This window comes from Gracilinanus agilis, chromosome 4 (genome assembly GCF_016433145.1).
Source record: "Gracilinanus agilis isolate LMUSP501 chromosome 4, AgileGrace, whole genome shotgun sequence".
Taxonomy (NCBI): Eukaryota; Metazoa; Chordata; class Mammalia; order Didelphimorphia; family Didelphidae; genus Gracilinanus; species Gracilinanus agilis.
The window spans coordinates 383,342,757-383,369,125 of NC_058133.1; the positions used below are offsets into that span (position 1 = coordinate 383,342,757).

The 26,369-nt window shown below is 36.2% G+C and overlaps 1 protein-coding gene across 1 annotated transcript in view; it reads right to left on the reverse strand.

Moving 5' to 3' along the window:
• Positions 1-205: 205 nt before the first annotated feature.
• Positions 206-26,369, reverse strand: part of THEMIS (thymocyte selection associated) — a 233,740-nt gene continuing 207,576 nt past the window's right edge. The window contains exons 5-6 of the mRNA XM_044675428.1: positions 21,567-21,720; positions 206-234 (exon numbers count right to left, since the gene is read on the reverse strand). Of these exons, the coding sequence (XP_044531363.1) occupies positions 206-234; positions 21,567-21,720 (183 nt within the window). The remainder of the gene's footprint in view (positions 235-21,566; positions 21,721-26,369) is intronic.

Here is a 26,369-nt window from a genome sequence, read left to right on the forward strand (position 1 = left end):
CAGGTTTCTCTTTAAAGTCATATGGTCAAAGTTGTTATATCTCCTGGGTTTTTAATATTCTATGTCTGTCAGTCAAGTCACTCCTGGGAACTATAGTGATTACGGTTGATTTGAGTTTAGATGATTCTCAGAAGACAAAGGCAAGGCATCTTTTTCATATCATATTTCTGTTCAGTTTTTAAGCTGTTTCAGTTATTCCTCATTATTACACGTAGTATTCATTCGGGATGGTTTCTGTAAGAAAACAAAAACAAAAAGTCAGGAGATGAAACAAAAAATATAACACTAGAAAAAAATAGTCTATTCTTAAAGTTGATTCTCAAAAGAAATAATTGAGGCTACAGTGGCTACTAAATAATTGAGGCTACTAAAGGAATTATTGGAAACTGTGTCACTGGGATGGGCTATCTCAAAGAATAAACATGATTTTGTCAAGAAAAAAACAAAGCAGGACAACTTTATTTCCTTTTTTAATAGCATTATTTTAAAATTTTAAAATATTTTATTTTTCCAATTACATGTAAAATAATTTTAACATTCTTATTTTTAAATTTTTATTTCCAATTTCTCTCCCTTCCTCCTACTCTCTGCTCCTTAGTCCCTCTTCTCCTCCCTCCCTGAAATGATAATCAATATGATATAGATTTTACATGTATAAAAATGTAAAATATTTTTCCATAATTAGTGATTTTGTAAAAGACATCTCGAAGAAGAAAAAGGAGAAGGAGGAGGAGGAGGAGAAAGGAAATGAAATATAGTATGTTTTGGACTATAATCAGACTTCAGTAGTTCTTTTTCTGGAGGAGAATGGCATTTTTCATCATGAGTCTTTGGGATTGTCTTGGATCACTATATTGCTGAGAATAACTAGGTGATTCTTAGTTATTCATCAAAAAATTTTGCTGCTAGTGTGTACAGTATGTTTCTATTCTGCTTACTTCACTTTGCATCAGTTCATGCAAGTTTTGACAGCATTATTAAATTGGGATTTCAGTGAAATACAGTCCCTCTTGCTTTATCTGTTGATACAATAGAAAAGTTCAGGGTAGATGATAATATTATGTGGGAGATTTGGAAATACATAGTTGAATGGATATTATGCAAAGATTCTTCATTAATGGCTCAATGTTAACTTGGAGAGTCCTCTGAGGTCCCCAGTGAAATTTCCAAGGCATTTGTGTTGGTTCTGTATGGTTTAATATTTTGTCATTGACTTGGATAAAGATGTAAATAGAATGCTTATAAAATTTGCAGATGACACAAAGTTGGAAGGCAAAGAATCTGGATTGCAGAGTTAGGATTCAAAAGTTCTTGGCATGCTAGATTCTTGAACCAAACCACAATAAGATAAAATTTAATAGCAATAAATATAAAGTGTTACACCTGGGTTCATAAAATCATATTCATAACTCTAAGATGGAAGAGACACATTTGTAAAGTTTTTTCTGAAATAGGTAAAGCTCCATATGATTCGAATGTGATATACCAGCCTAGAAAGTGAATGCCATCAAACCTTCCAGCTGGAAAATCATAGTGTCCAGGACTGTGGAGGTGATGGTCCCACTACACTCGGCCCTGGTCAGAACACAAGTGGCACTTTATGTCATAAATAATTTGATGAGCTGGAGGACATCAAAAGAAGAGTGACTATAAGTTTTTTAAAGTCTGAAATCTCAAGCTATGAAAATCGCACTTAAAGAAATAGATATATTTTCTGTAGATTTAGACATAAAAGCCATCTTTAAGTACTTAAAGGACTGTTATCTGGAAGAATCTTGAGCCTTTTCTGCCAGATTCCATGGGACAAATCTATGGCACCATATTTAGACTAAGGAACCATATTTAGACTAGATATTGTAAATATCATATTTAGACTAGATATTGTAAAGAAATTGACAATTAGAAGTCTCCAAAGACTTTATTATTATTATTATTACTAACATTTATATAATATTATTATTACTAACATTTATATTATGTTACAGGTACTATGCTAAGGGCTTTACAATTATCTCATTTGATCTTCATAACAACCTTGTGAGGTAGATCCTATTAGTATCTCCATTTCACAAATATGAAAACCGTGGGGAATAAAGATTAAGTGACTAGCTTAGGGTCATGTAGGTAGTAAGATAACCTGAACTTGTCTTCTTGATTCCAGGTTTAGTGTTCTATCCACTGTGCCATAAGAGGTAATAGATTCTCTGTCACTGAAAGTCAAAACAAATGGTGAATGGCCATTTGTTGGGAATGTTGCTGGGAGAATTCTTCAAAATATTTTCCACTAACATCTTTTTGTTTTCACATCACCTTTAACTCTAAGTAAGTGTCACCCCATCCTCTACCTAGCAAGCTATTCCTTTTACCAAAGATTAAAATAAAATGATAAAAAGCTTTACAGCAAAGTCAATGAAGATACCAATTATGTCTTACAGAATATGTTAAATCCACCATGTCCACAGAGAGGGAAGGATGGTAAATTTTCTTAGTTCTTCTCCAAGACCATTATAATTACACAAGTGTGAAGTTTAATTTTCTTTACATTATTGTAGTCATTGGGTATGTTGGTTTCCTGGTTTCTTTTTTTTTTCATTTTGGGTCATTTAACTTGTCTTCCCAATCTTCTCTGAATTTCTCATCTTCATTGTTTCTCATGGTACAATAATATTCTATTATATACATGTACCACAGTTGCCTTAGCCATTCTCCAATCAATGAGAATTTCCTTTGTTTTTAGTTCCTTGTGTAGAACAGATTCTTATTCAGATATAGTTTAAACTAATTTGCCTCTGAGTTCCCTTCCAATTCTGAGATATTGTGATTCTGTCACTGTAGTTAACCAAAAAGTGATGGAATGTTGGCTTGATTATTTATGTGCTCAGATTAATTCTGTGGTTTTTTTAGATCAAATAAAACCTGTCCAATATTTGACATTTTTATGGGAATTAAAAACTTTTTCCTTTTAGTTCTAAAACCTTGAAAGTGACTAAATTCTAATGTTTCCAGGAGACACATTTTATGATTCATATGAGTCTCTCTCAATTTTGAGCCCAAACTATGTAAATTTAGAGCCTTGGGCCTGGACAAATTACATCTGTACTATTACACTGCTTTCCAACCTGAAACAAGGCTCTTTATTCTTTGTACCTATTTCTTTAATTTTTAAATGGCTTTCAGGAGTCTAAAAGGATAAAAGGGACTGTGCAATCTCTGTATCTCCTGTATAACAGATCTTGGTATGTTACACGACAGAAAAATGGAAAGTAAAAGAAATACTAGCTTCTGTGATTCATTTTTCTGAATAGGTAATAAAGAGCATAGGTACAAGAAGATAATCCTTCATATTTCATACTACTGCCACCAAAAGCCTATAAGTCATTTCCTCTACCACAGCCATGTGTGTTTACTGACTAGAGAGAGTTTGTAGTTGCTGATGACAAGGTATCTGGACAGGTAGTTCACCTTGCCTGCTTCAAACCTGCAGAATTACCAATCATCTTTTATTTCATTTTCTCTGGCTGCTAATATTAAGGCACATAGGCATATGAAGATCAAAATCAGTAATATTGTCTTATCTAGTGTTTCTTTCTTTCCTCTCTTCCTCCCTTCCCTCCTTCCTTTCTGTCTTCCTCCCTTATTTCCTTTCTTCCTCTCTCCCTCTTTTCCTTCCTTCCTTTCTTCCCTTCCTCCCTTTTATTCCTCCTCTTCTTTCCTTCCTCCCTTCCCACTTTTCTTCTCCTTTTTCCTTTTCTTTCTTTTCCTTCCTTACTTCTTTCTTTCAGTTTAATCTGTCTATCAATTTTTCTTTCAAACTGAATTTTTCTGTTTCATTTCAATTCCACTAATGGGAACTTTGACCTGTTCCATTTCCAACTGGGCCAAACTGCCTCTCTCCTTAGGCAGCCTATTGATCCCCTATTACCAAGGCCTAACCATATTGGCTCTGGACCTAATATAGACACCTAATTGATTTAGACCATTGTAGCTAGAAATTCTCAAACTCAAGCAATCTGCTACCTTCAGTTTCCACAGTGGCTGAGATTATAGCTGTGTTCTATGAAGGCCATCTACCTTATATAATGCTATCATAGTATTATGTTTAATTATCCAGTCTGTCATCCCAATAGTTATCGGTTTTATTAACCTTTGTTGCTGGTTTGATCGAAGAAAATGCCCACAAAAAGATAATAGGAATTTGAGCCTGGAGGGTTTTTGGAGAGTATCTAACCAAACCTTTCATTTTAAAAGAAGAGAAGTTAAGTGATTTGCCAAAGGTCACACATATAGGAGTTGTGATTCAGAGCAGAAGTGTGCTGGTAAATGTTTAATAACTATAACCCTAAGGGAATAAAAATTTGCATAACATAGGCATAGGCAGACAGTGGGAATATTTTGTTGGGTGAGAGGAGCTCTTCTGGGCCACTGAAACATTACGTAGCTAGAAATTAATTGCTCTTGTCCATGGGGTTGGCTCTGTGTGGAGGGCTAAAATTTAGTAAAATCGGTCCCTGTTTTGTTAAATTTACTTTTTGCTTCTAAGAGAAAAGTTTTAAATAATTTTTGAAAGTTGAATCTGTCTCTTCCCTTTTTTCTATATAAATAACATAAAAAATATTTTGTTAAACATTTTTCATCTGGTGAAACACTTCTCCAGACATTTGCCTCTTCAATTCAGTGATTTTGTCTCAAGTTCTAGCAGTTAAGGAATAATATGCTAATGGAATTCATTTTCCAGACAATTTCAGACAATTAAGTGGATCATTTTTCCCCTAATCAATATGTATAAACTTGAGCATCTCCCATGATTCAAAGAAAAGTTACAATACTTTACAAATATATGCAAGATCTTACACATAACTTTGTGATAAATGAATGTTTTAATATGTTTTATTTGAAGTTCCGGAATTTATTTTCATATTTGAATGGTCCCATGTTCTTACTTACTCCAAAAGGGAAGATTCCAAGCCAGCCAAGCACCAACCTAGCTAATTTCAGAGAGGCTCATCCCTAGTTCGATCATGGGATCATATATTTTTGGGCCAGAGAAACTCTACAAAATCATTTATTTACTTATAGAAAAATTGTAATCTGTGTCAAAGGCTACCTATACTGACACATTGAAGATGGAGGAAAGATTAGTATCCATTGAGATGAAGTAAAAGAGAGAGAGAGAGAGAGAGAGACAGAAAGAGAGAGAGAGAGAGAGAGAGAGAGACCTCCGATCATTATGAATTATACTGGGAAGTAATGCCTATACTTTTACTTAAAAATCCAGGAGTCAGCAAGAAGAGACAAAAGGTACATATTCAATGGTAACATGTGCAGTTGCTCAAGCAAGTAGATAGGACTTAGACTGCCACCTTGTGTCTAACACAATTATAGGAGCTTAATCAGACAAAACATAGCTCGCTACCTGCAGTGTATAACTGCTCTCCTTCAGATAGAGACAGAGATCAGACCTGTGGTTTCATTAGTATAAGGAACTCCCTGATGAGTAAAATCCCTTTGCTGGTATAGGCCAGCTCCTTTTTCCAACACAGAGTCTTAGAGTTTCCTAGAGGACTAAGCAGTTCAATTGTCCAGGGTATGGGTCAAGCAGAACTTGAACCCTAAGACTTCCTGACCTCAGGATAGCTCTCCATCATTATGCTACAATAATCTCAATGATTTATTAAAAGGATCTCAAAAATCTTCAATATGGTATAACAAATCTAGAGATGGAAGGGATGTTTGAGGCAATCCAGATCAAATCTCCTATTTAACAGACGAGGAAACTAAGCCTCCACAAGATGAAAGTATGCATCAAAAGTCATAGAAATATAAAGATGAGGGTGGTCCATTGAATCAATCAATCACCCCAACTTGCTTAGCTCAGATTTCAGATGGGAACCTATCTTCATTGAATAAGTTCTAAACAGTTGAATCAATCTTTCGATCAGTCCTTTAAAAGCAAATAATAAGAATTATAGCATTTATGTTTATTTGTAACATTTATATGATGCGCGAGACACTATGCTAAACACTTCACAAATATTGTCTTATTTGATCTTCACAACAACCCTGGGAGGTCAGTACTATTATATCCATTTTACAGTAGAGGAAGCTAAGGCAGAGAGGAGTTAAATAAATTACCTGCAGTCACACAACTAGCAAGTGTCTGAGTTTTCAGTTGTTTTTTCATGACCCCATTTGGGGTTTTCTTGGCAAAGATACTGGAATGGCTTGTCATTTCCTTCTCCAGTTTACTTTACAAATGAGGAAAGTGAAGCAAAGAGGATTAAGTGACTTACCCAGGCTCATACAAATAGTAAGTGTCTGAGGCAGATTCAAACTTAGGAAGAAGTCTTCCTAACTCCAGATACTCTAGCTACTATGTTACCTTGCTGTCTATTTATATATAATAGGATATATATCCTATATAATACATATGTATTATGTATATATATTATATATAGTATTCATAATACATTATATTGCATATAGTATAATATATAGCATATGCAATATATAGTATATATAATTTCCATATTACAGCTCATATAGATTTATATATATATATGAGAGAGAGGAGAGGGAGAGAGAGAGACAGAGAGAGAGAGAGAGAGAGAGAGAGAGAGAGAGAGAGAGAGNCCTTTCTTCCCTTCCTCCCTTTTATTCCTCCTCTTCTTTCCTTCCTCCCTTCCCACTTTTCTTCTCCTTTTTCCTTTTCTTTCTTTTCCTTCCTTACTTCTTTCTTTCAGTTTAATCTGTCTATCAATTTTTCTTTCAAACTGAATTTTTCTGTTTCATTTCAATTCCACTAATGGGAACTTTGACCTGTTCCATTTCCAACTGGGCCAAACTGCCTCTCTCCTTAGGCAGCCTATTGATCCCCTATTACCAAGGCCTAACCATATTGGCTCTGGACCTAATATAGACACCTAATTGATTTAGACCATTGTAGCTAGAAATTCTCAAACTCAAGCAATCTGCTACCTTCAGTTTCCACAGTGGCTGAGATTATAGCTGTGTTCTATGAAGGCCATCTACCTTATATAATGCTATCATAGTATTATGTTTAATTATCCAGTCTGTCATCCCAATAGTTATCGGTTTTATTAACCTTTGTTGCTGGTTTGATCGAAGAAAATGCCCACAAAAAGATAATAGGAATTTGAGCCTGGAGGGTTTTTGGAGAGTATCTAACCAAACCTTTCATTTTAAAAGAAGAGAAGTTAAGTGATTTGCCAAAGGTCACACATATAGGAGTTGTGATTCAGAGCAGAAGTGTGCTGGTAAATGTTTAATAACTATAACCCTAAGGGAATAAAAATTTGCATAACATAGGCATAGGCAGACAGTGGGAATATTTTGTTGGGTGAGAGGAGCTCTTCTGGGCCACTGAAACATTACGTAGCTAGAAATTAATTGCTCTTGTCCATGGGGTTGGCTCTGTGTGGAGGGCTAAAATTTAGTAAAATCGGTCCCTGTTTTGTTAAATTTACTTTTTGCTTCTAAGAGAAAAGTTTTAAATAATTTTTGAAAGTTGAATCTGTCTCTTCCCTTTTTTCTATATAAATAACATAAAAAATATTTTGTTAAACATTTTTCATCTGGTGAAACACTTCTCCAGACATTTGCCTCTTCAATTCAGTGATTTTGTCTCAAGTTCTAGCAGTTAAGGAATAATATGCTAATGGAATTCATTTTCCAGACAATTTCAGACAATTAAGTGGATCATTTTTCCCCTAATCAATATGTATAAACTTGAGCATCTCCCATGATTCAAAGAAAAGTTACAATACTTTACAAATATATGCAAGATCTTACACATAACTTTGTGATAAATGAATGTTTTAATATGTTTTATTTGAAGTTCCGGAATTTATTTTCATATTTGAATGGTCCCATGTTCTTACTTACTCCAAAAGGGAAGATTCCAAGCCAGCCAAGCACCAACCTAGCTAATTTCAGAGAGGCTCATCCCTAGTTCGATCATGGGATCATATATTTTTGGGCCAGAGAAACTCTACAAAATCATTTATTTACTTATAGAAAAATTGTAATCTGTGTCAAAGGCTACCTATACTGACACATTGAAGATGGAGGAAAGATTAGTATCCATTGAGATGAAGTAAAAGAGAGAGAGAGAGAGAGAGAGACAGAAAGAGAGAGAGAGAGAGAGAGAGAGAGACCTCCGATCATTATGAATTATACTGGGAAGTAATGCCTATACTTTTACTTAAAAATCCAGGAGTCAGCAAGAAGAGACAAAAGGTACATATTCAATGGTAACATGTGCAGTTGCTCAAGCAAGTAGATAGGACTTAGACTGCCACCTTGTGTCTAACACAATTATAGGAGCTTAATCAGACAAAACATAGCTCGCTACCTGCAGTGTATAACTGCTCTCCTTCAGATAGAGACAGAGATCAGACCTGTGGTTTCATTAGTATAAGGAACTCCCTGATGAGTAAAATCCCTTTGCTGGTATAGGCCAGCTCCTTTTTCCAACACAGAGTCTTAGAGTTTCCTAGAGGACTAAGCAGTTCAATTGTCCAGGGTATGGGTCAAGCAGAACTTGAACCCTAAGACTTCCTGACCTCAGGATAGCTCTCCATCATTATGCTACAATAATCTCAATGATTTATTAAAAGGATCTCAAAAATCTTCAATATGGTATAACAAATCTAGAGATGGAAGGGATGTTTGAGGCAATCCAGATCAAATCTCCTATTTAACAGACGAGGAAACTAAGCCTCCACAAGATGAAAGTATGCATCAAAAGTCATAGAAATATAAAGATGAGGGTGGTCCATTGAATCAATCAATCACCCCAACTTGCTTAGCTCAGATTTCAGATGGGAACCTATCTTCATTGAATAAGTTCTAAACAGTTGAATCAATCTTTCGATCAGTCCTTTAAAAGCAAATAATAAGAATTATAGCATTTATGTTTATTTGTAACATTTATATGATGCGCGAGACACTATGCTAAACACTTCACAAATATTGTCTTATTTGATCTTCACAACAACCCTGGGAGGTCAGTACTATTATATCCATTTTACAGTAGAGGAAGCTAAGGCAGAGAGGAGTTAAATAAATTACCTGCAGTCACACAACTAGCAAGTGTCTGAGTTTTCAGTTGTTTTTTCATGACCCCATTTGGGGTTTTCTTGGCAAAGATACTGGAATGGCTTGTCATTTCCTTCTCCAGTTTACTTTACAAATGAGGAAAGTGAAGCAAAGAGGATTAAGTGACTTACCCAGGCTCATACAAATAGTAAGTGTCTGAGGCAGATTCAAACTTAGGAAGAAGTCTTCCTAACTCCAGATACTCTAGCTACTATGTTACCTTGCTGTCTATTTATATATAATAGGATATATATCCTATATAATACATATGTATTATGTATATATATTATATATAGTATTCATAATACATTATATTGCATATAGTATAATATATAGCATATGCAATATATAGTATATATAATTTCCATATTACAGCTCATATAGATTTATATATATATATGAGAGAGAGGAGAGGGAGAGAGAGAGACAGAGAGAGAGAGAGAGAGAGAGAGAGAGAGAGAGAGAGAGAGAGAGAGAGAGAGAGAGAGAGAGAGAGATTGAGAGAGAGAGAGAGAGAGAGAGAGATTGAGAGAGAGAGAGAATATGATTCCCTAGGGTCACAAAGCTAGTTAAGTGTTTAAGGTCAGATTTGAACTTGGAAAGATGAGTATTCTTGATTCCTAGCCCAGTACTCTATCCATAGCAGTGCCACCTAGCTTAGTAAACATCATTTCTAAAAGCTAGTTAAGTCTAGTTGACTAATTGCTATCGACTGATAATCGTTGATGGAAGCACACTCCTGGGAGCTACTGAGCTCTAGCATTAGAAAACTGCCTTTACATACTCTGGTTCACCTAGAACCCTGAGGAAAAATATAATAGCCATGCACTGAGGACCCAACCTGCCAGTGCATGTGGGGATTGGGATAGTAACCTCAGAGAAGGTGCTACTTTAGTTTCTAGCAGCAGAGTAAACAGCAGAGCTCTAATTTGAATCCTGATCCTCTGAGTCCAGATCAATACTACTTCTAGGCTCTTCCTTCTTGTATTAAATAAAACTTGTTTTATTTACTTTTATTTTATTTACTCCCTCTTCTAAATAAAAGTATTTTCAAAGACCTCAAGACACCTGTCATACTTCCCCTAGGATTTCTCTTCTCCAGGCTAAAAGTCTCCATTTCTTTCAAATGATCCTAATACTATGTCAATTCATGGACTATTAATCATCCTATATTCACTCCTTTGGACATTCTCCAGCTTATTGATTTCTTTAGAATGTAGCTCCTATCACTTCAATCTGAGATGGATATCAGACCAACTGAAGGTTAGGGGAGCTCAAGGAATGAAAGTTTACTATCCCATTCTCTGTAGCAAGCAAAGGAAAGTTTTCTGGTGTTCAGATTTTATGCAGTAGATTTGAGATATCTGCATGGACCAAGGCAATTGACCAGGTTCAATATTTGTATGGAAGAAACTAATTAATTGCTACACTTCCAACATTTTTTACACTTTCCTCTCTTTACTCTATGATTCATTGACAGTGGCCTTCTTGCTATTTCTCTTATGAGAAATTCTATCACTGTGCATTTTCTCCAGCTATCCTTCATGCCTGAAATACTCTTTTCCTTACCTCAGCCTCTTGGCTTTTTTAGCTTTCTTCATGCATCAACTCAAATCCCATCTTGTGCAGAACCTTTTTCAGCCTCATTTGAAGCCTACAGTACCTTAACTCTGAGATTGTCTTCCATTTACTCTCTATGTATCTTATATATACATTCATTTGCAATTTGTCTCTCTTCTTAGATTATGAGCTCTTTGTAAGCAGAGATCATGTTTTTCCTTTCTTCTATCTCCAGGGGTTAGCACAGTGCCTTGAACATAGTCAGTATTCAATCTATTCTTGTTCCTTGAGTGACTGACCTCATTTGATTTTTCCATTGAGTTGTCTAGTTCAGTAAATTAATTACAACTGAACAGTAGATTTCACTTCATATAGACACCCAGCCTCAGCTGGGACAAACCTTCAGGAGCCTGTGCTAACGACCTTTAGTCATCAAGTTCCAAGCCCCTACAAAAATCGAAGACTCAAGAAGATTATCCTCAATCAGAATCTATAATATAGTAAAATTCAGTTTTGTTTGTCATCCAGTGGTATTCTTGAGCCAACTAGTACTGGTTCACAGGAGCCAATTATTAAATTTTCAGGGTGAACATTTGCATCTCATAAACTGGCAAAACAAGGCTTGATTTATTGTTTTGTTGATCTTCTGGACTTAAGAAAGTGGTGGAGAAAATGTTAATAATGCACATTAAGCTTAAAAGTGTGGTGTAGTTTTTTGTTATGGCTTTTTGTTTTTAAAGAGTTGCCTGATCACATTTCCCAGCACATTGCTGATACCCCAGTCCATATCAGAGAACATGTTTGTCAAACAATCAGAAAAGCAGATGGGGTCTTAAAATGAAAAGGAGATGTCTTCACATAACTCAGGAAAATATTTTTTTACTTACTTCTCTGTCAGTTGTAAGGATTTTGCTTTCTAAGTATCTATTTGAACTGAGCTTGTTTGGATCATGTAGCTCTTTTCTCTAAAAGGCCCCAAGTACAAACCTCATAGAAAATTAGTTTATTGAAGAATGATTATATATAGGTTAAAAAGCAATCCACTGGACATAAATACAGAAGTCTGCAATGCAAACATCCTCTTCAAGAGTGAGCTTTACTATGGAAGGTCCTTTCCTGTAATCTTTACTTTACATTTTCAACTAAATTTTCATTGATATGTTTATGGTCATGCTCATCTTTTAGCTTCCTTTCCAGCCCATCTTTTATGAGCACGGTTTTTGCTGAGGCTAAACAAATGAATAAAACATATGGGTAAGAAAATGAAAGATCATCCACTTGGCAGTATTTATAACCACCTTAGTCTCCTCTCACCAGCAAGAACTAAATGGAAAATGTTTATGCTTATTTTCAAAGGAAGCCCTGGGTACTTTCCCCAGGCATCTCTCAGCACACCAGTCTATGTCAGCAAGGTTACAGATAAGGAAAGTCACTAACAGGTGGTCTTTTTTGGTACACATGGGATAGTTTATCCTCTCTCAGTCAAGTTGCAGAGACAGTGTGTTGAATTGAAGAGTATTGACCTGGGACCAAAAAAAACCTGAGTTCAAGTCCTATCTTTAAAACATATTAGCTTTGCAATCCCATGAAAGTCATTTAAATTCAAGTTTTCTAGAGCAGTATTGTCAAACTCAAATATAAATGGGGGCCACTAATCTATACATAAGGATCCATGTAGGCCTTATATGAATTTAGTTTTAAAACATAAAATTTAACATTATGCTATCTGGGTTCTATTAAATTTTAATTTATTTTGTTAAATATTTTCTAATTACATTTTAATCTCATTCTGGCAGCACTCCTATAGGCCATATGTTTGGCTTATCTCTTCTCCTGCTAATTTTCAAAGATATTTTAGAGCAGTGATGATGAACCTATGGCATGGGTGCCAAGATGGCATGCAGACCACTCTCTGTGGGCATGCAGCCACCCCCAACCCCACCCCCAGAGTTCATTACTAGAAAGACAGAGGGGTTTGGGCAGAGCTGCTCCCCTCTCCCTCTCTACCACACTTCCCCTCCTCCTCTGCCCAGCAGCCCAATGGGAGTACATGGGGGTGAGGTAGGTGGTTCACAGATGGCAGAGCTGGAGGGGAGCAGAGCACTCAGGCCACTCCCCTCTCCCTCTCTACACTTGCTGAGAACATTCCTCACTTCACTCACCCCTCCACCAAGCAGCCCAATTTGAGAGTTTTCTCCCTCTCCTGTGTTGGGTAAGAGGAGGTAGGGTGTACCCAGCTTGTCAGTGGGAGTGGGAATGGAATTCGTTCTAGGGGGTGGGGTGGGGGTGGAATCTGGTACTCTGTCTCTAAAAGGTGTGCCATTACTATTTTAGAGTTTCAAAAAGTTTCAGAGATGATGCCAATCTGCAATAATAGAAAATTTCATCAGCTTGGGGTTCCTTACACCAATAAAATCACAGTCTCAATTTCCTTTCCCAATACATCCTCATTTGTTAAAATTATAATAAGATACCTGGAAGAAGTGAAAGTTGAAACTGGTTTAGTATGATGAATAAAAAAAAGAGCTTGTGTACCTCTGTTACTATGATCCTATATAACCATATTAAAAGAAAAAAGGAAAAAGAAACTTAGGTGGCACTAATCGATGAATGGGTTTGGGAGTATTGGATCTTCAGTGTGATTAACTTTGTTGTGAAAATCTATCCTAGAATACAGTCTAAACGCATATAGAAGAATACTATTTTTCTCCTTATTTTTAGTTGGTGTTTTTTTAATGTGTCTTTCCCACAACATGACCAACGTGGAAATATGTCTTGTATGATCTCACAAGTCTAAGCTAGATCAAATTACTTATTGTTTAAGGGAAGAGGTAGGAGAAAGAGGGAGAGAGAATTTGGAACTCAAAATTTTAGAAAACAAATATTAAAAAATGTTTTTAGGGGCAGCAAAGTAGCTCAGTGGATTGAGAACCAAAACTGGAGCTAGGAGAATCTGGATTCAAATTTGGCCTCAAACATTTCCTAGCTGTGTGACACCAGGCAAGTTACTTAACCCCATTGCCTAGCCCTTACCACTCTTCTGCCTTAGAATCAATATTTAGTAGCAATTCTAAGACAGGATATAAGGGTTTTTTAAATGTTTTTACATGTAATTGGAAAAAAATTATGTTTTTTAAGAAAAGAAAATCTACCCTAGAAATTACTGCAGTATTCAATAATAGAAATGCAAATTGAACAAAAGCACTAACATACACAAAGTGAAAACAAAGTAATCGATTTTGCTATGGCTTCTTTTGCCACATAGATAGCATAAATTAAAGATAATGAATTAAGAATAATTTGGAGGGAAAAAATTAAAGAAGGGAAATTCTTAATAATTGGTAGTCCCAAGTTGTCTTATCCTAAGCTTAGACATTTCAAATTGAATTGATAATGTGAAAGAGTAAGGAACCCAGAGGGAAGAAGGGAAGCACACCCATGAGGGACTTGAGGCAATAGCATCAGAGAATCACATCTACCAACTCTGTATTCACACCAACTATTCCCCATACCTGGAATGCTCTCCTTCCCCATCATCACCTACTGGCTTCCTACAAGATTTAGTTCATATCTCACATTCTATAAAAGGTCTCTCCTACCCTTCCTTCCCCCTTGAAAACATGGCTGTGCCTTCCTTCTGAGACTGCCTTCCCTCTATTCTGTATCTATCTTGTATGTCCATACTTTATTACATTTTGTTTTTCCCAATGGAACCTGAGATCCCTGATGGCAGGAATCATCTATTGGCCTTTCTGTCCCCAGCACTGACATTTAATAAATATGTCCTGTCTGGTGGATTGACTTCCTATACACTTACAGAAAAATATAGCCATTGCCCTTAACCTCCTCTATTCCTAAGCATTTCTCAAACACTAATTTGCACACTATGTGTAGAAAAGATGAGCCCTCTAAAATATCTAAATATTTTCCTTTTTTTCAATTTTCTTATCAATAAGAAAATTAAAAATTTAAGCTTTTCAAAACTTTTCCACTTAAGGAGAATATGGAAATCCTTTTCATAAAATGTTTTCATTCACTTTCTATAATGCCACATTTTCTTCTTACCTTTGTCTTCCAGGGCCCTACAACCTACCCTCTCTTGGTCTGGCTCTCAATCCACTGAGCCACCTTGCTGCCCTAATTAGATAGGTTTTAATATCTCTCCTAGCTTTAGATCTATGATCTGAGGAGCTCTCTGGGCCTCAGTTTCTTCACGTGCAAAATGAGAGAATTAGATTAAGTGACCTCTTCCAGCTATAGAGTTTAAGATGTGGCATGGGTCAGATTTGCAGACTACATAATTGTGAAGCCCATGGCCTTTTGCCTTTGGCTGAGTCCAGAACTCTTTTTCTTTCCTGCTAACTGGAGAATTAGAGCTTTTTAAAGCCTAGCCCAACAGCCAGCATTGGATGCAAATAGTACATTTGGAACTAGACAGATAGCTACATAGCTACATAGATAAGAAAACTGAGGCCAGGTAATTTAAGTGACTTGTCCAGCATCACACAGGTATTAAGTATTAGAGTTATAAATTGAACTCAGATCTTTTGACTTAATTTACATATGCCAGAAGCACCTCAAATTCAACATTTCTAAATCTGTGATCTTAATCTCTCTCTTTCAACTGACTTTTTTCCTGTTTTTTTCTTATTTTCATCAATAGTATCACCATCTTCCCAATCATTTGTCATCTTTTATTTCTCCTTCCTCTCCCTAAATCTGCACCAGATTCTATCAAATCTTTCTCTACAACATCTTTCAGTGCCTGGGAGTAGAATGTCTTGCATTATATTGCTGTTAGAGCCATCTGGTCTCTTTACCTCAAGTCTGCCCATTCAAATCCACCCCTCTACTCATCTGTCAGTGATTTTCCTAAACCATAAGGTCTGTCTGTCTGTCTGTCTGTCTGTCTGTCTGTCTGTCTGACTGACTCTCTCTGAGTCACTTTTCTTTTCCTCCCTCCATCCCTCTGTCTCTCTCTGTCTCTCCTCTTTTTTCCTCCCTCCCTCTCTCCCTCTTTCTCCCTCTCCTCCTCTCTCTTTCCCTCTCTCTCTCCTCTCTCTGTCTCTGTCTTCCTCCCCCAATTTATTTTCTTCCCTCCCTCCTTTTCTCTCTCTCTTTCTCTCTCTGTCTCTGTCTGTCTGTCTGTCTCTCTCTTGCTCTTTCTCTCTCTCTCTCTCTCTCTCTCTCTCTCTCTCTCTCTCTCTCTCTTACACACACACACACACACACACACACACACGCACACACACACACATGCACACACACACACACACACTCATTCACTCACTCACACTCACATGTACAAACCCCACTCAATAAAACTTCCAGCAGCTCCCTACAAATTCTCTGATCAAATATTAAAACCTCTGACATTGGAAGCATTTTATAACCTGTCCACTTCCTACCTTTTCAACCATTAGATACCCTTATTCCAGTCTTTTGAATCTATGATCTAACCACAAAGGCCTGCTTGCTACTCCTCACACATAATACTCCACTCTACCTTTGCATGGGCTTTTCCCCAGGCCTGGACTGTTCTCTCACCTCTCTTCTATCTCCTACTTTTTCTGACTTCTTAGAAGTTACAGATCAAATCGTACCTTCTGCAGGAGACCTTTTCCAGTGCCCCAAACCTGTTAATGCCTTACCTTCTGAGAATACCTCCATCTACCCTGTTAATATCTTGTATGTACCTATATATTTGCATTTTATCTCTCCCATTAGAAAGTGAAGTCCTTAAAGGCAGGGATTTTTTTGCGGGGGGTGGCTTTTTGTGGATGTCCAGATTAGCACAGTGCCTGGCATATAATAAGCCCTGATTGAATACTTGTGGATCAGTGCTTTATATTTGAACAGAACATTTCTGCCAACTGGCTCCCAGTGCTTTAAAGGGTTACATCTATTCTATAAACCCAAGAAAAAGTCATCAATGTCCCAGAAAACAGGGAGAAAAGAGATTTCTTTTAAATACTGTGGTCTTCTCCAAATGTCATTTCTATTGCCTGCATTCAATACAAGCATGTGACATAGTGTTATTGTAGTCAATGGAGCCAGCAGTCATTTCCCATGATGTATTATGCTCTAATAAACTTTCGGTTCAACTATGTATTCAGGGAATAATGCTTATTTTATTGCTTATTCTTCATCTGTAGCCTAGTAAGGTCTTGGAACATTTCACCCACTGGCCCCAGTGATTCTCTCTGCTGGGGGCCTGTAGTATAAGTTTGCTTAATTAGAGTCTTAACCCTTGTTCACAGAGTCTCTAAAATGTTTCTAGCTAATATTCCTTTGCACTTTGGATTTCTTGTTACATTTATTTGCTGCGAAGAAATAGACTCTCTCTTCTATTCAAAAATATAGCAAAGGCAGATAAAGTGAAATAAAAATTTTGATAGAGGCACGTATATATATATATATATATATATATATATCATAATGTTCTCTTTGGACAAATACAATGAGTAGGATACAATACAATGAGACTTTGAAAGAGTTGCCTTAGAAACAGACTGACAGATGAACATTTCCTTTCCTTTGGCCCCCTCTTTAAAAAGTTTGCCCATCACTGGCTAGACCCAATAGAGTAATGTGAGTTAAATTTAAAAGTGCTTCATATATACGATTTTTCCCTAGGTCAGTCGTAAATCATCTACCATCACATCACTGTACATATCCTTAAGGACTTTATTTTGTCCAAACCAAAGCCAGATCTTTGTCCTATGAGTACTGAGTTATTTTGAGATGACTTAAGCTCCCTCAAAACTTAGTCAAAAGATTTACCTTAATAGTCTTCAGGAAGCAGAGTAAGGAAAGGGAAGGTGAGAGGAGAATAGCATGTATATGGCAACTAACAGAAAATGTGCTAAATACTTTTTACAAATATTAGCTCATTTAATCCCCACAATAATCTTACAAAGTAGATACTATGTCTTCCCCATTTTACAGATGAGAAAACTGAGCAAAACAGAGATAAAATAACTTGCCTAGGATCATAAAGCTAGTGAGTTTTTGAGGCTGGATTTTAATATTCCTGACTCTGGATCACTAGATACCTCAGGAAAGATTACATGGCAATTATATTTTTTAAATTAAATATTTTGTAATCATCACAATCAAAAGTGTTTAAGTAAACAAATGCAAAAAAATTATGTGGCCTAATCTGTAAGAGCATTATTGAGAGGGTAAAAAGCTGTGTACATATGAAAATATTCCGGGAATCTTTGTTTGCAATGACAAAATAACTAAAAAGAACAGAAATGCAATGAATGGAAGAAATGGATGAATAAATTGTGATATTTGAATGTAATGGATTGTATTGTGTTATTAGAAATGACAAAATACTGTAAACACAAAGAAAATAAAGGAAATATATGAAGAGATGAAAAGAGAATAAGAATAACATACTATGATTACATTAAAAATAATAGCCACAAAATCAAGAGGAAGAAGTAGCAAAGTAAAACAAATGCAAAAGTAGTTTACATATTTTAAATAAATTGTAAACGATGCGCAGTTTGTGGTTTTGCACATAAGCCTTTTGCATTTGTTTACTTAAATATTTTTGATTATGGTGGTGATTACTGAATATTTAATTGTAAAAATAATTTTTTAAAATTGTCTTTGTATCTGTAGCACCTAGCATAGTGCCTGTAACAGAGTAGATACTTACTTAATGTCTGTTGAATTGAATTAATAAGCTGATAGATCAACAGACTGGCATAGACCTGATATACTTGGATTTCACAAAGCCATGTGACAAATTTTTTCATGCTTTTTTTGGAAAAGATAGAAAAATGTGGGGTTGATAACATCATACTTAGTTGGGCTTAGAACTATTTGAATATCTAGATCCAATGAACAGTGATAGATTTTAGTTTGGGAGAAGAACTAATGGAATGTCCCAGGAATCTTTCCTAGGACTTGAACTATTTATTTTTACCAATGACTTAGGTACTTGCATACCATTGAAATTTTCAAGTTTCAGGAAGCTGGGAGGGATAGCTGATATATTAGAAATAAAAATTAGTATCCAGAAAGAGCTCAAAATTTGTCAAATACAAAGATGTAATGTATTTCAATATGTCAAGGACCTGAAATTGTGTCAGTGTAGGTATCCTTTGATACATATTACAAGTTTTCTGTAATTCAATATGTGGTTTCGTAGAGTTTCTCTGGCCCAAAAATATATTATCCTATGATCAAACTAGGGATGAGCCTCTCTGAAATTAGCTAGGTAGGTGCTTGGCCAAGTGATAAAATGTCAATATTGCAAGTCTTTTCTATTTGGTAGGATTTGCCGGACCTTGTAATTCATTGGCATAGTATTTTAGAATCTGTGATCATCTCCAAACTACAATGAAGCATCTGAATAGGATTTTAGTAAAGGATATGAAATTTCATAGGAAAAAATATAAAAATTTACACTTAGGTTAAAAAAAACTATCCAAGTACAAGATAGAGGAGATAGCAAAACAACAGTTATATACATATATGTATATATAAAATAAATTGCATTATTCTGATTGGTCCCAGTGGGTAGAACAAAGAAAGTTTGAAGTAAAGGGGAGCATATCACTAAGGTTTCATTTTGACATTGTAAAAGAAGGGTTGGAGAATGTGAATATTGTATTATTATATTAGCAAATATTGGTAATTTCAGAAGGCTTTAATGCTTTTCAAATATAACCATAAAAGATATGTGTCACAGACTATGGCACATAGTGGCACCGTAGGAAAAGCATTAGACTTAGAATCAAAAGTCTTTGACTTCATCACTTTGAACATCTGTGACCTTAGAAATCACTTAGATCCTTTGAGCTCCAATTGACATATGTATAAAATGAGAAGAATAATATGTTGCCTGCCTTGCAAAGTAGCAAGATGAGAGCTTTGTAAATTATAAGGCAAAAAATGCTAGATTTGATCATTAGTAGAAGCAAATAAAAAATATAACCAAAGTTACAACATCGGTATCATAAATTAGAAAATTATCTATAGAAATTTAGATTTCTATAGAAAAAAGTATCTCCCCCTTAGTTCAGCTAAGTGGTGCAGTGGATAGAGTGCTGAACCTGGGGTCAGGAATACTTATCTTCCTGAGTTCAAATCTGGCCTCAGCCACTCACTAACTGTGTGACCCTGGGAAAGTCGCTTAACCTTGTTTGCCTCAGTTTCCTCATCTGTAGAATGAGCTAGAGAAGGAAATGGTAAACCACTCCAGTATCTTTGCCAAGAAAACCTCAAATGGAGTCATAAAGAGTCAAACACAACATTCTGACTAAGTTCTAAGCAAAATTAAGTATAATTCCAAAAGAAATGACTGAACAACAAAAATCTTCCCCTTAATTTCTCCACTAAAGTTAAATTATTTCTGTTCTTTTCATTAAATTCCCTCTTGTCTTATTCTGTTGCACTTAATGGTATTGTATTTCAAATAGAAATGAACTGGGTGTTTTGCTGCTCTAAGCCTTCCAGCTTACCAGACGGGGGGATTCAGTGACAGTAGTCTCTTACAATCCCAGAGTCTCTTTGTTTAAACCCACAGAACAGACAGAAGAGTTCAGAGAGAACAGACCATAGGGTTTATTCTGACTGAAATATGGAACTTTGATCTTGGGAATTGTGCATCTGGCACCTTTCAGGATCAATACTTTTAAGAAAGAAGATATTGCCAATGCATAAATAAAGCCCAGGGACTCAACATGCTACAACAATTTCTACCCTAGTAGTTTCTTTTAAATTCACACTTGATTAGTATTTGGAATTTGGAGGAAATGCAATCTGTCTGGTTTCCAAAGTCTTTTATAGAATTTCATTTTTGTCAGTCAGAAAGATCCAATGACAAGGTAATAAGGAAAGCTCTATGGGATATTTTTATGTTAGTGTCAGAAGTCAGTAAGCTCACTACATAAAAGAACCTAATTTGTATAGTCTGGTTTTGGTGCAGGAATACTTCAGGAGCATAATATACAGTGTATTGACTTTGACATGCCCTTGTGGATTGAAAGAAGAGAAATGAAATGATATAAAACTAAGGAAGTGGAGATAGAAAATTGTAATAGATAGAAAACCAAGGGAGAAAGAGCAAAACATATGATTTAGAAAAAGATCAATTTGTTGTTAGTTTTTCTTAGAATTATGCATGGGAGGACACAGCATTATTGAGGTAAAAATGCCTTTTGGTGTTTCACTCCTTTGGAGCGTCAGTACTGCCATTCATTCAGGAAGGGTGGAAACTGGAATTTCTAGGAAAAACTTTTTTTTGGTCTTTCATCCTAGATCTGAAGTCTCAAAGCTGATTTATAACTAACCTATAGGCTCTTTTCTCTTATTTGTGAGCCTGTTTTCTCTTGTTCCACCCTCAGATGCCATCCTTTGGACAATTACTTAGCACACACTCAAAAGCTGTCATCAGAATCCTTTACAGGCACCTCCTTCTAACATTTAAAAAAAAACTTTTCTCACAACATATATTTTTCTAACCCATCAATCATTCTTGTGACATTTTAAATAAAAATATTAAAACTTTTTTTATAATATAGCTGAATCGGTGATCTCAAACAGGGACATGGCCAGAATAACCATGGACGAAGAAAGCATAAATAAAGTTTGCCCTTCTCCATGTTTCTATTCCTGGAAAATGGTGAATATGCATATCACTGATGAGAGCAGTTTTACATTCCATTGAAATCTCAGACACACTCACCTCTTATCAGAACTGACATTTCTACAGGACACTCAGGACTGTGAGTTTCCATTTTGCCTGAGGTCCCCATTCTAGCTGAAGTAATGGGGGGGGGGAGCAAAATGCCAGCAAATTGAGCATTTATCAACTTTGGGGTTAAACAGAGGCATATTAACAAATGAAATCATATTGTTTAACTGACCTCTCATCACGCTGGTATCTGCTAATGCAGTTGTCCTGATCACATCCTGCTCTGTCTCCGGATGGGTCAAATCAATTTGACAACTAACTGGTAATTTTGAAGCGGCCGTTGCTTGCGGTGAGTGCAGGTTCTTGGCAGTGTCTACATGGAGACTCTGAAATTACACAGGCCAGTATGATTGATTTCACGAGTAAATTATTAGTCCAAACTGAATACTTTCCAGAGATGTGACAAGGAAGAGCATCCATCACATTATAGGTCATTTCTACAACTCTGAAACAGAATCTCCTGCATGTCAAAGTGAGTTACAAATCACATTTCCATCAATAGATTGTGGTAATGTAGGTGTGGAGAGAATGCTGCAATTTAAATGACAAGAATAAAAAAGTCACCCTGGGCACCGAAAATCATCCTCCAAGGAGACTCTTGAGCATTGCTCCCTTCTTATGAAGCTTTTTGAATGTATTTCATTTAAAATGCATTTTAACTTGACTATTCACATCTTACAGTTAATTAATTCCCAGACTCGCGTTACTCTCCATGTCATAAACAGCAATATACATACTTCATGTCTAGTTTATACTTATACCATACACAAAGTAAATCATGCTTTCAATTCAAAACGATGCACATCTTCATCAGCATTACAGAAATTGTCCTAGCTCCTCTACTCAATCTGGAATAACAAGTCGGTATAGGAAAGGATTATTAAGGCACACAGAGCATTAATGACCATTAAAAATTCATTTCAAATTTGGTGATGACACAGTGTTTGATGTTGTCCTGACATATTGTATGCTTCAAAAGATCCATCAAATGAAAGCTAAAATCCAAACCCTTCATCTGAAATTGAAGATTCAATACTTTCCCTCATCACCAAAGCCCAAGTGGATATTTTCCATTATGTATAACATCCAAGAATATTCATAGACAGTTTCCACACAGTGTAAAGTAAGTAGTAGTTACCCAGTCAATTTAGTCTAGGTAGTCAGGAAAATTAGGTCACTCGAGATGAAATATGAGCCCTGAGACCGAGATCATCTATATTAACTTTATATTTAATTGAAATGATCTGGCTAACTGTAACTCTCTTCTATATTTTGTGCTATAGATCTGCACTGCCATTAAATTTCTTACAAGTTGATTCATCAAAAAAATCTTACATTCTATCTTCTCAAGATGATATAACAATACAAAACTCCAAAAAGTATATCAAACGCATATTATTTTTTAAAAGCTACATAATCATAGGAGACACAAAAAGTTGGCATAGTACAAAATAAAAACTAGCTCTAGTCCTTTAGGTAACCTGTATTCCAGTTTAGGGACCAGGAATATTACAGTAATAGGCTGGAGAACATTGAGAGAAATTCAACTAATATAGTGAAGGGTACTGAGTTCAAGCTACATGAAGATCCATTTAAAAGATGCAGGATCTGGGGGCAGCTGGGTAGTTCAGTGGATTGAAAGCCAGGCCTAGAGACAGGAGTTCCAGGGTTCAAATCTGACCTCAGACACTTCCCAGTTGTGTGACCCTGGGCAAGTCACTTGACCCCCCCCCCATTGCCTACCCTTACCACTCTTCTGCCTTGGAGCCAATACACAGTATTGGTTCTAAGGCAAAAGGTAAGGGTTTTAAAAAATCTAAATAAATAAAAAAAAAATTTAAAAAGATGCAGGATCTACCTAGAGAAGAGAAAACTCAGGGATCATGATAGCTGCCTGGAATATGATATATATATATATATATATATATATATATCTTGCAGCCTTCAAAAACAGAATGATGGGATCTGGAACAAGGATCAAACACCAATAACATCAGCTATTCCTCACTGCGTAAGCATATTGGCTCATTGTAGACCCCAACTAAAGGGATGCCCTAAAGAGGTTTTACAAAGCCAAGGCTGCACCTGTTCTCTCCAGCTTCCTATGATTTGGCTAGACTGCCTGCCTTACTGGACTAACAAAGAGAAACATTTGCTCATTTCACAGGAATTGTGGAGATGCACATCCCATTCAAAAGGGAAGGGTGGGTCACCTAAAGCATCTGTGTTATGAACACTGGAGTAGATCTTTCATGTTCAAACAATCTTCCACTTGTTCCCCCCCCCTTTCCCAGCCTCACTGCTTCCCTAAAAATACAGTTATTCCTCATTCGTGTTGCTATTGTTGCCCTTTCTAGTCGTTTTCTTTTAATTGGGAAACTATGCCTGTTGCACTCTGAGAGGTTAATTTGTAGCCAAAAGGGAGGAAAAATTAATCTTATTTTGAATTATGCAAATAGAAACCACAATGGAATAAAATACACACCACATTTATGGTCAGATTAGCTCTCAGTGAAATTAGTTTTGAATTAAAAAACATGTGAAGTGGAATCTCATTTGAAGAGGGTCCAGCAGAGTAAAGCCTGCTGCAGATGGCAGATGAAAACTGTGGTGTAGCAAAATAGGGCAGAGCCTAGAACAAATATTCTCAATTCATTTCTGAAAAATTGTGTTTGAGGTTGTCTCAGTCTTCCAGCACTAAAATACAGCCTTTTCAGGGGAAACCCTGTAGATGAAAATGTTTTCACCCTTATTATTTGACATAGGAATCATTGTATGGGGTTTTTTTGGTGGGGGAGGTGGTTCTTTCCATTCCTTTGAGTACTTATCATATTGGAGTAATATAAAGTCTAGCTCTAAAGTCAAGAGGAGAGGACCTGTATTCAAGTCCTAGTTTTGCCTCCTGACTGGTTCTAATAGGGGGGGCTAATCTTTAACTTTGTTTCCCTGTGAGAAGTCAACAATAACAGATGAAAAGTAATTTGTAAACTCCAGAGTGTTCAACGAAGGTGAACTGAGAGTTTAATTGAGAGTCAACCAGTAGTTTCTCAAATCCTGATTCAAAGGTGCCACTTTCCAGAGAGCACCGTAAATAAAGCACTGGCCCCACAGTCAGGAAGACTCATCTTCCTGAGTTCAAATCTGGCTTCAGACTTTTACTAGCTGTGTGACCCTTGGCACATCGGTTAATCCTGTTTATTTCAGTTTCCTCATCTGTCAAATGAGCTGGAGAAGGGAAAAGAAAAGGAATCACTCCATTATCTTTGGCAAGAAAATCCCAGATGGGGTCACAAAGAGTCTGATCTGACTGAAAATGGCTGGACAACAAAACGTTTTAAGGACTAGGAATTCTTATTCCTCTTAACCTTACTCAGAGTCAAGGGCAGACTGGGAAATACTTAGAATTTAAGCAAAATTTGCCTTTAATGCCCTCATTTTCTCAACCCCCCTCCACCAGCAAGACCACCCAGGATATGTTCTCTTCCCACCTTCTACTCTTCCCTTACCAGCCATATCCCATTTAATAAGCTTATTTGACCCATGTCCAGTTCCCTCGGGGCTGGGATCTCAGCTAGAAGACAGTGGCTACAAAATATTAAAATAAGATACATCAATCTAAATACTTAATATTAAGCTTTGTTAACATATTAACTAATATATATGTATATATCCCTACTTTATTCCCTAAATACCTTAATCTCCTGGGGAATTCTAGAATCCCTCAAGTCTTTTGCAAACAATGGCAGAGGTAAATATTGAGCATCCTACAGTTTACAACCTCCTTCATACACTTCATCTCATTTGTTTCTCAAAATAACCATGAAATAGTCCAAAAAGAGTTTTAACCCCATTTTGTGAATGTGGAAACTGAGACTGTGAGAAATAAATCAATTTACCCAAAGTCCAAAATTGATCAATGACAAGCCATACTAGGATCAAATTTTATAAAGAAATGACCTCTCTTCATTCAGAACCCAGATTTATGCTAGGAAATAGTAAGTTTTGATGAGTTAATTCCAAGTCTGGACTCTTTTCACTTTACAATGCAACCTCTAGCAAGCTATGAAGAATAGAAAACAAATTTAAAATTAATAAATGAAATAGCATTTACCACAAGAAGAGAAATAAGTGGTGATAAGAAGTGTGGAAGATCCAACCCAGATCTACCTTTCTGAATGGAACCAATGGAACTCACTTCCTTGGCAGTAAGGTGTTACGTTGAATAGGGCATTGGGTCTAGAGATAAGAAGACCTGATTTCAAACCTAGCCTTACTAGCTGTGTGACCATAGGCAAGTCACTTAATCTCTCTTGGCTTCAATTTCTTCAAATATAAAATGAGGGTGATAAGAAAAGCAGCTACCTCTTAGGTTTGTTGTGAGGATCAAATGAGATAATACAACAATCCCTCACCTATCACCAGAGTTACATTCCAGAGATCCCTGTGATAGGTGAAAATCCCTGAAGTAGAGGCATTCACTGTCAGAAGCCTTAGAAGGTGCAGAACATTTGAGTGGCATAGGGCTTGAAGTAAATCCAAATTTTTTTGAGGGACGACTATAATTACAAAGTCCTTAGCACAGTGCCTGGAACATAATAAGTACTATATAATGTTAGCTATTATTATTATCATCATCTAATATATTTAATTTTTCTCTTTCTCCTAGTGGTCCAGTTGTTCATATTTCCTTTTATGAGTACCCGATAGTAAGCAATATTGAAAGCATATCTATAAGACCAATCCATTTAGAATGGAAGTTCTGTGTGTGCATGTGAGGAAGAAGTATGGGAAGACAGAGTCAGCTAAAAAGAGCAGCAATTTAAGACAAAGCCTACTTGAAAGTAAATCAATAAGAAAGAGAAAGTGAAACAGAATAGATTCTGAACACTGAAGTTGTTTAAAATGAGGCACAATAGAACCAGTACATACACTGTCCAAATTTAAAGAACTTTCTTTAGAATTTTGTCTCTTTCCA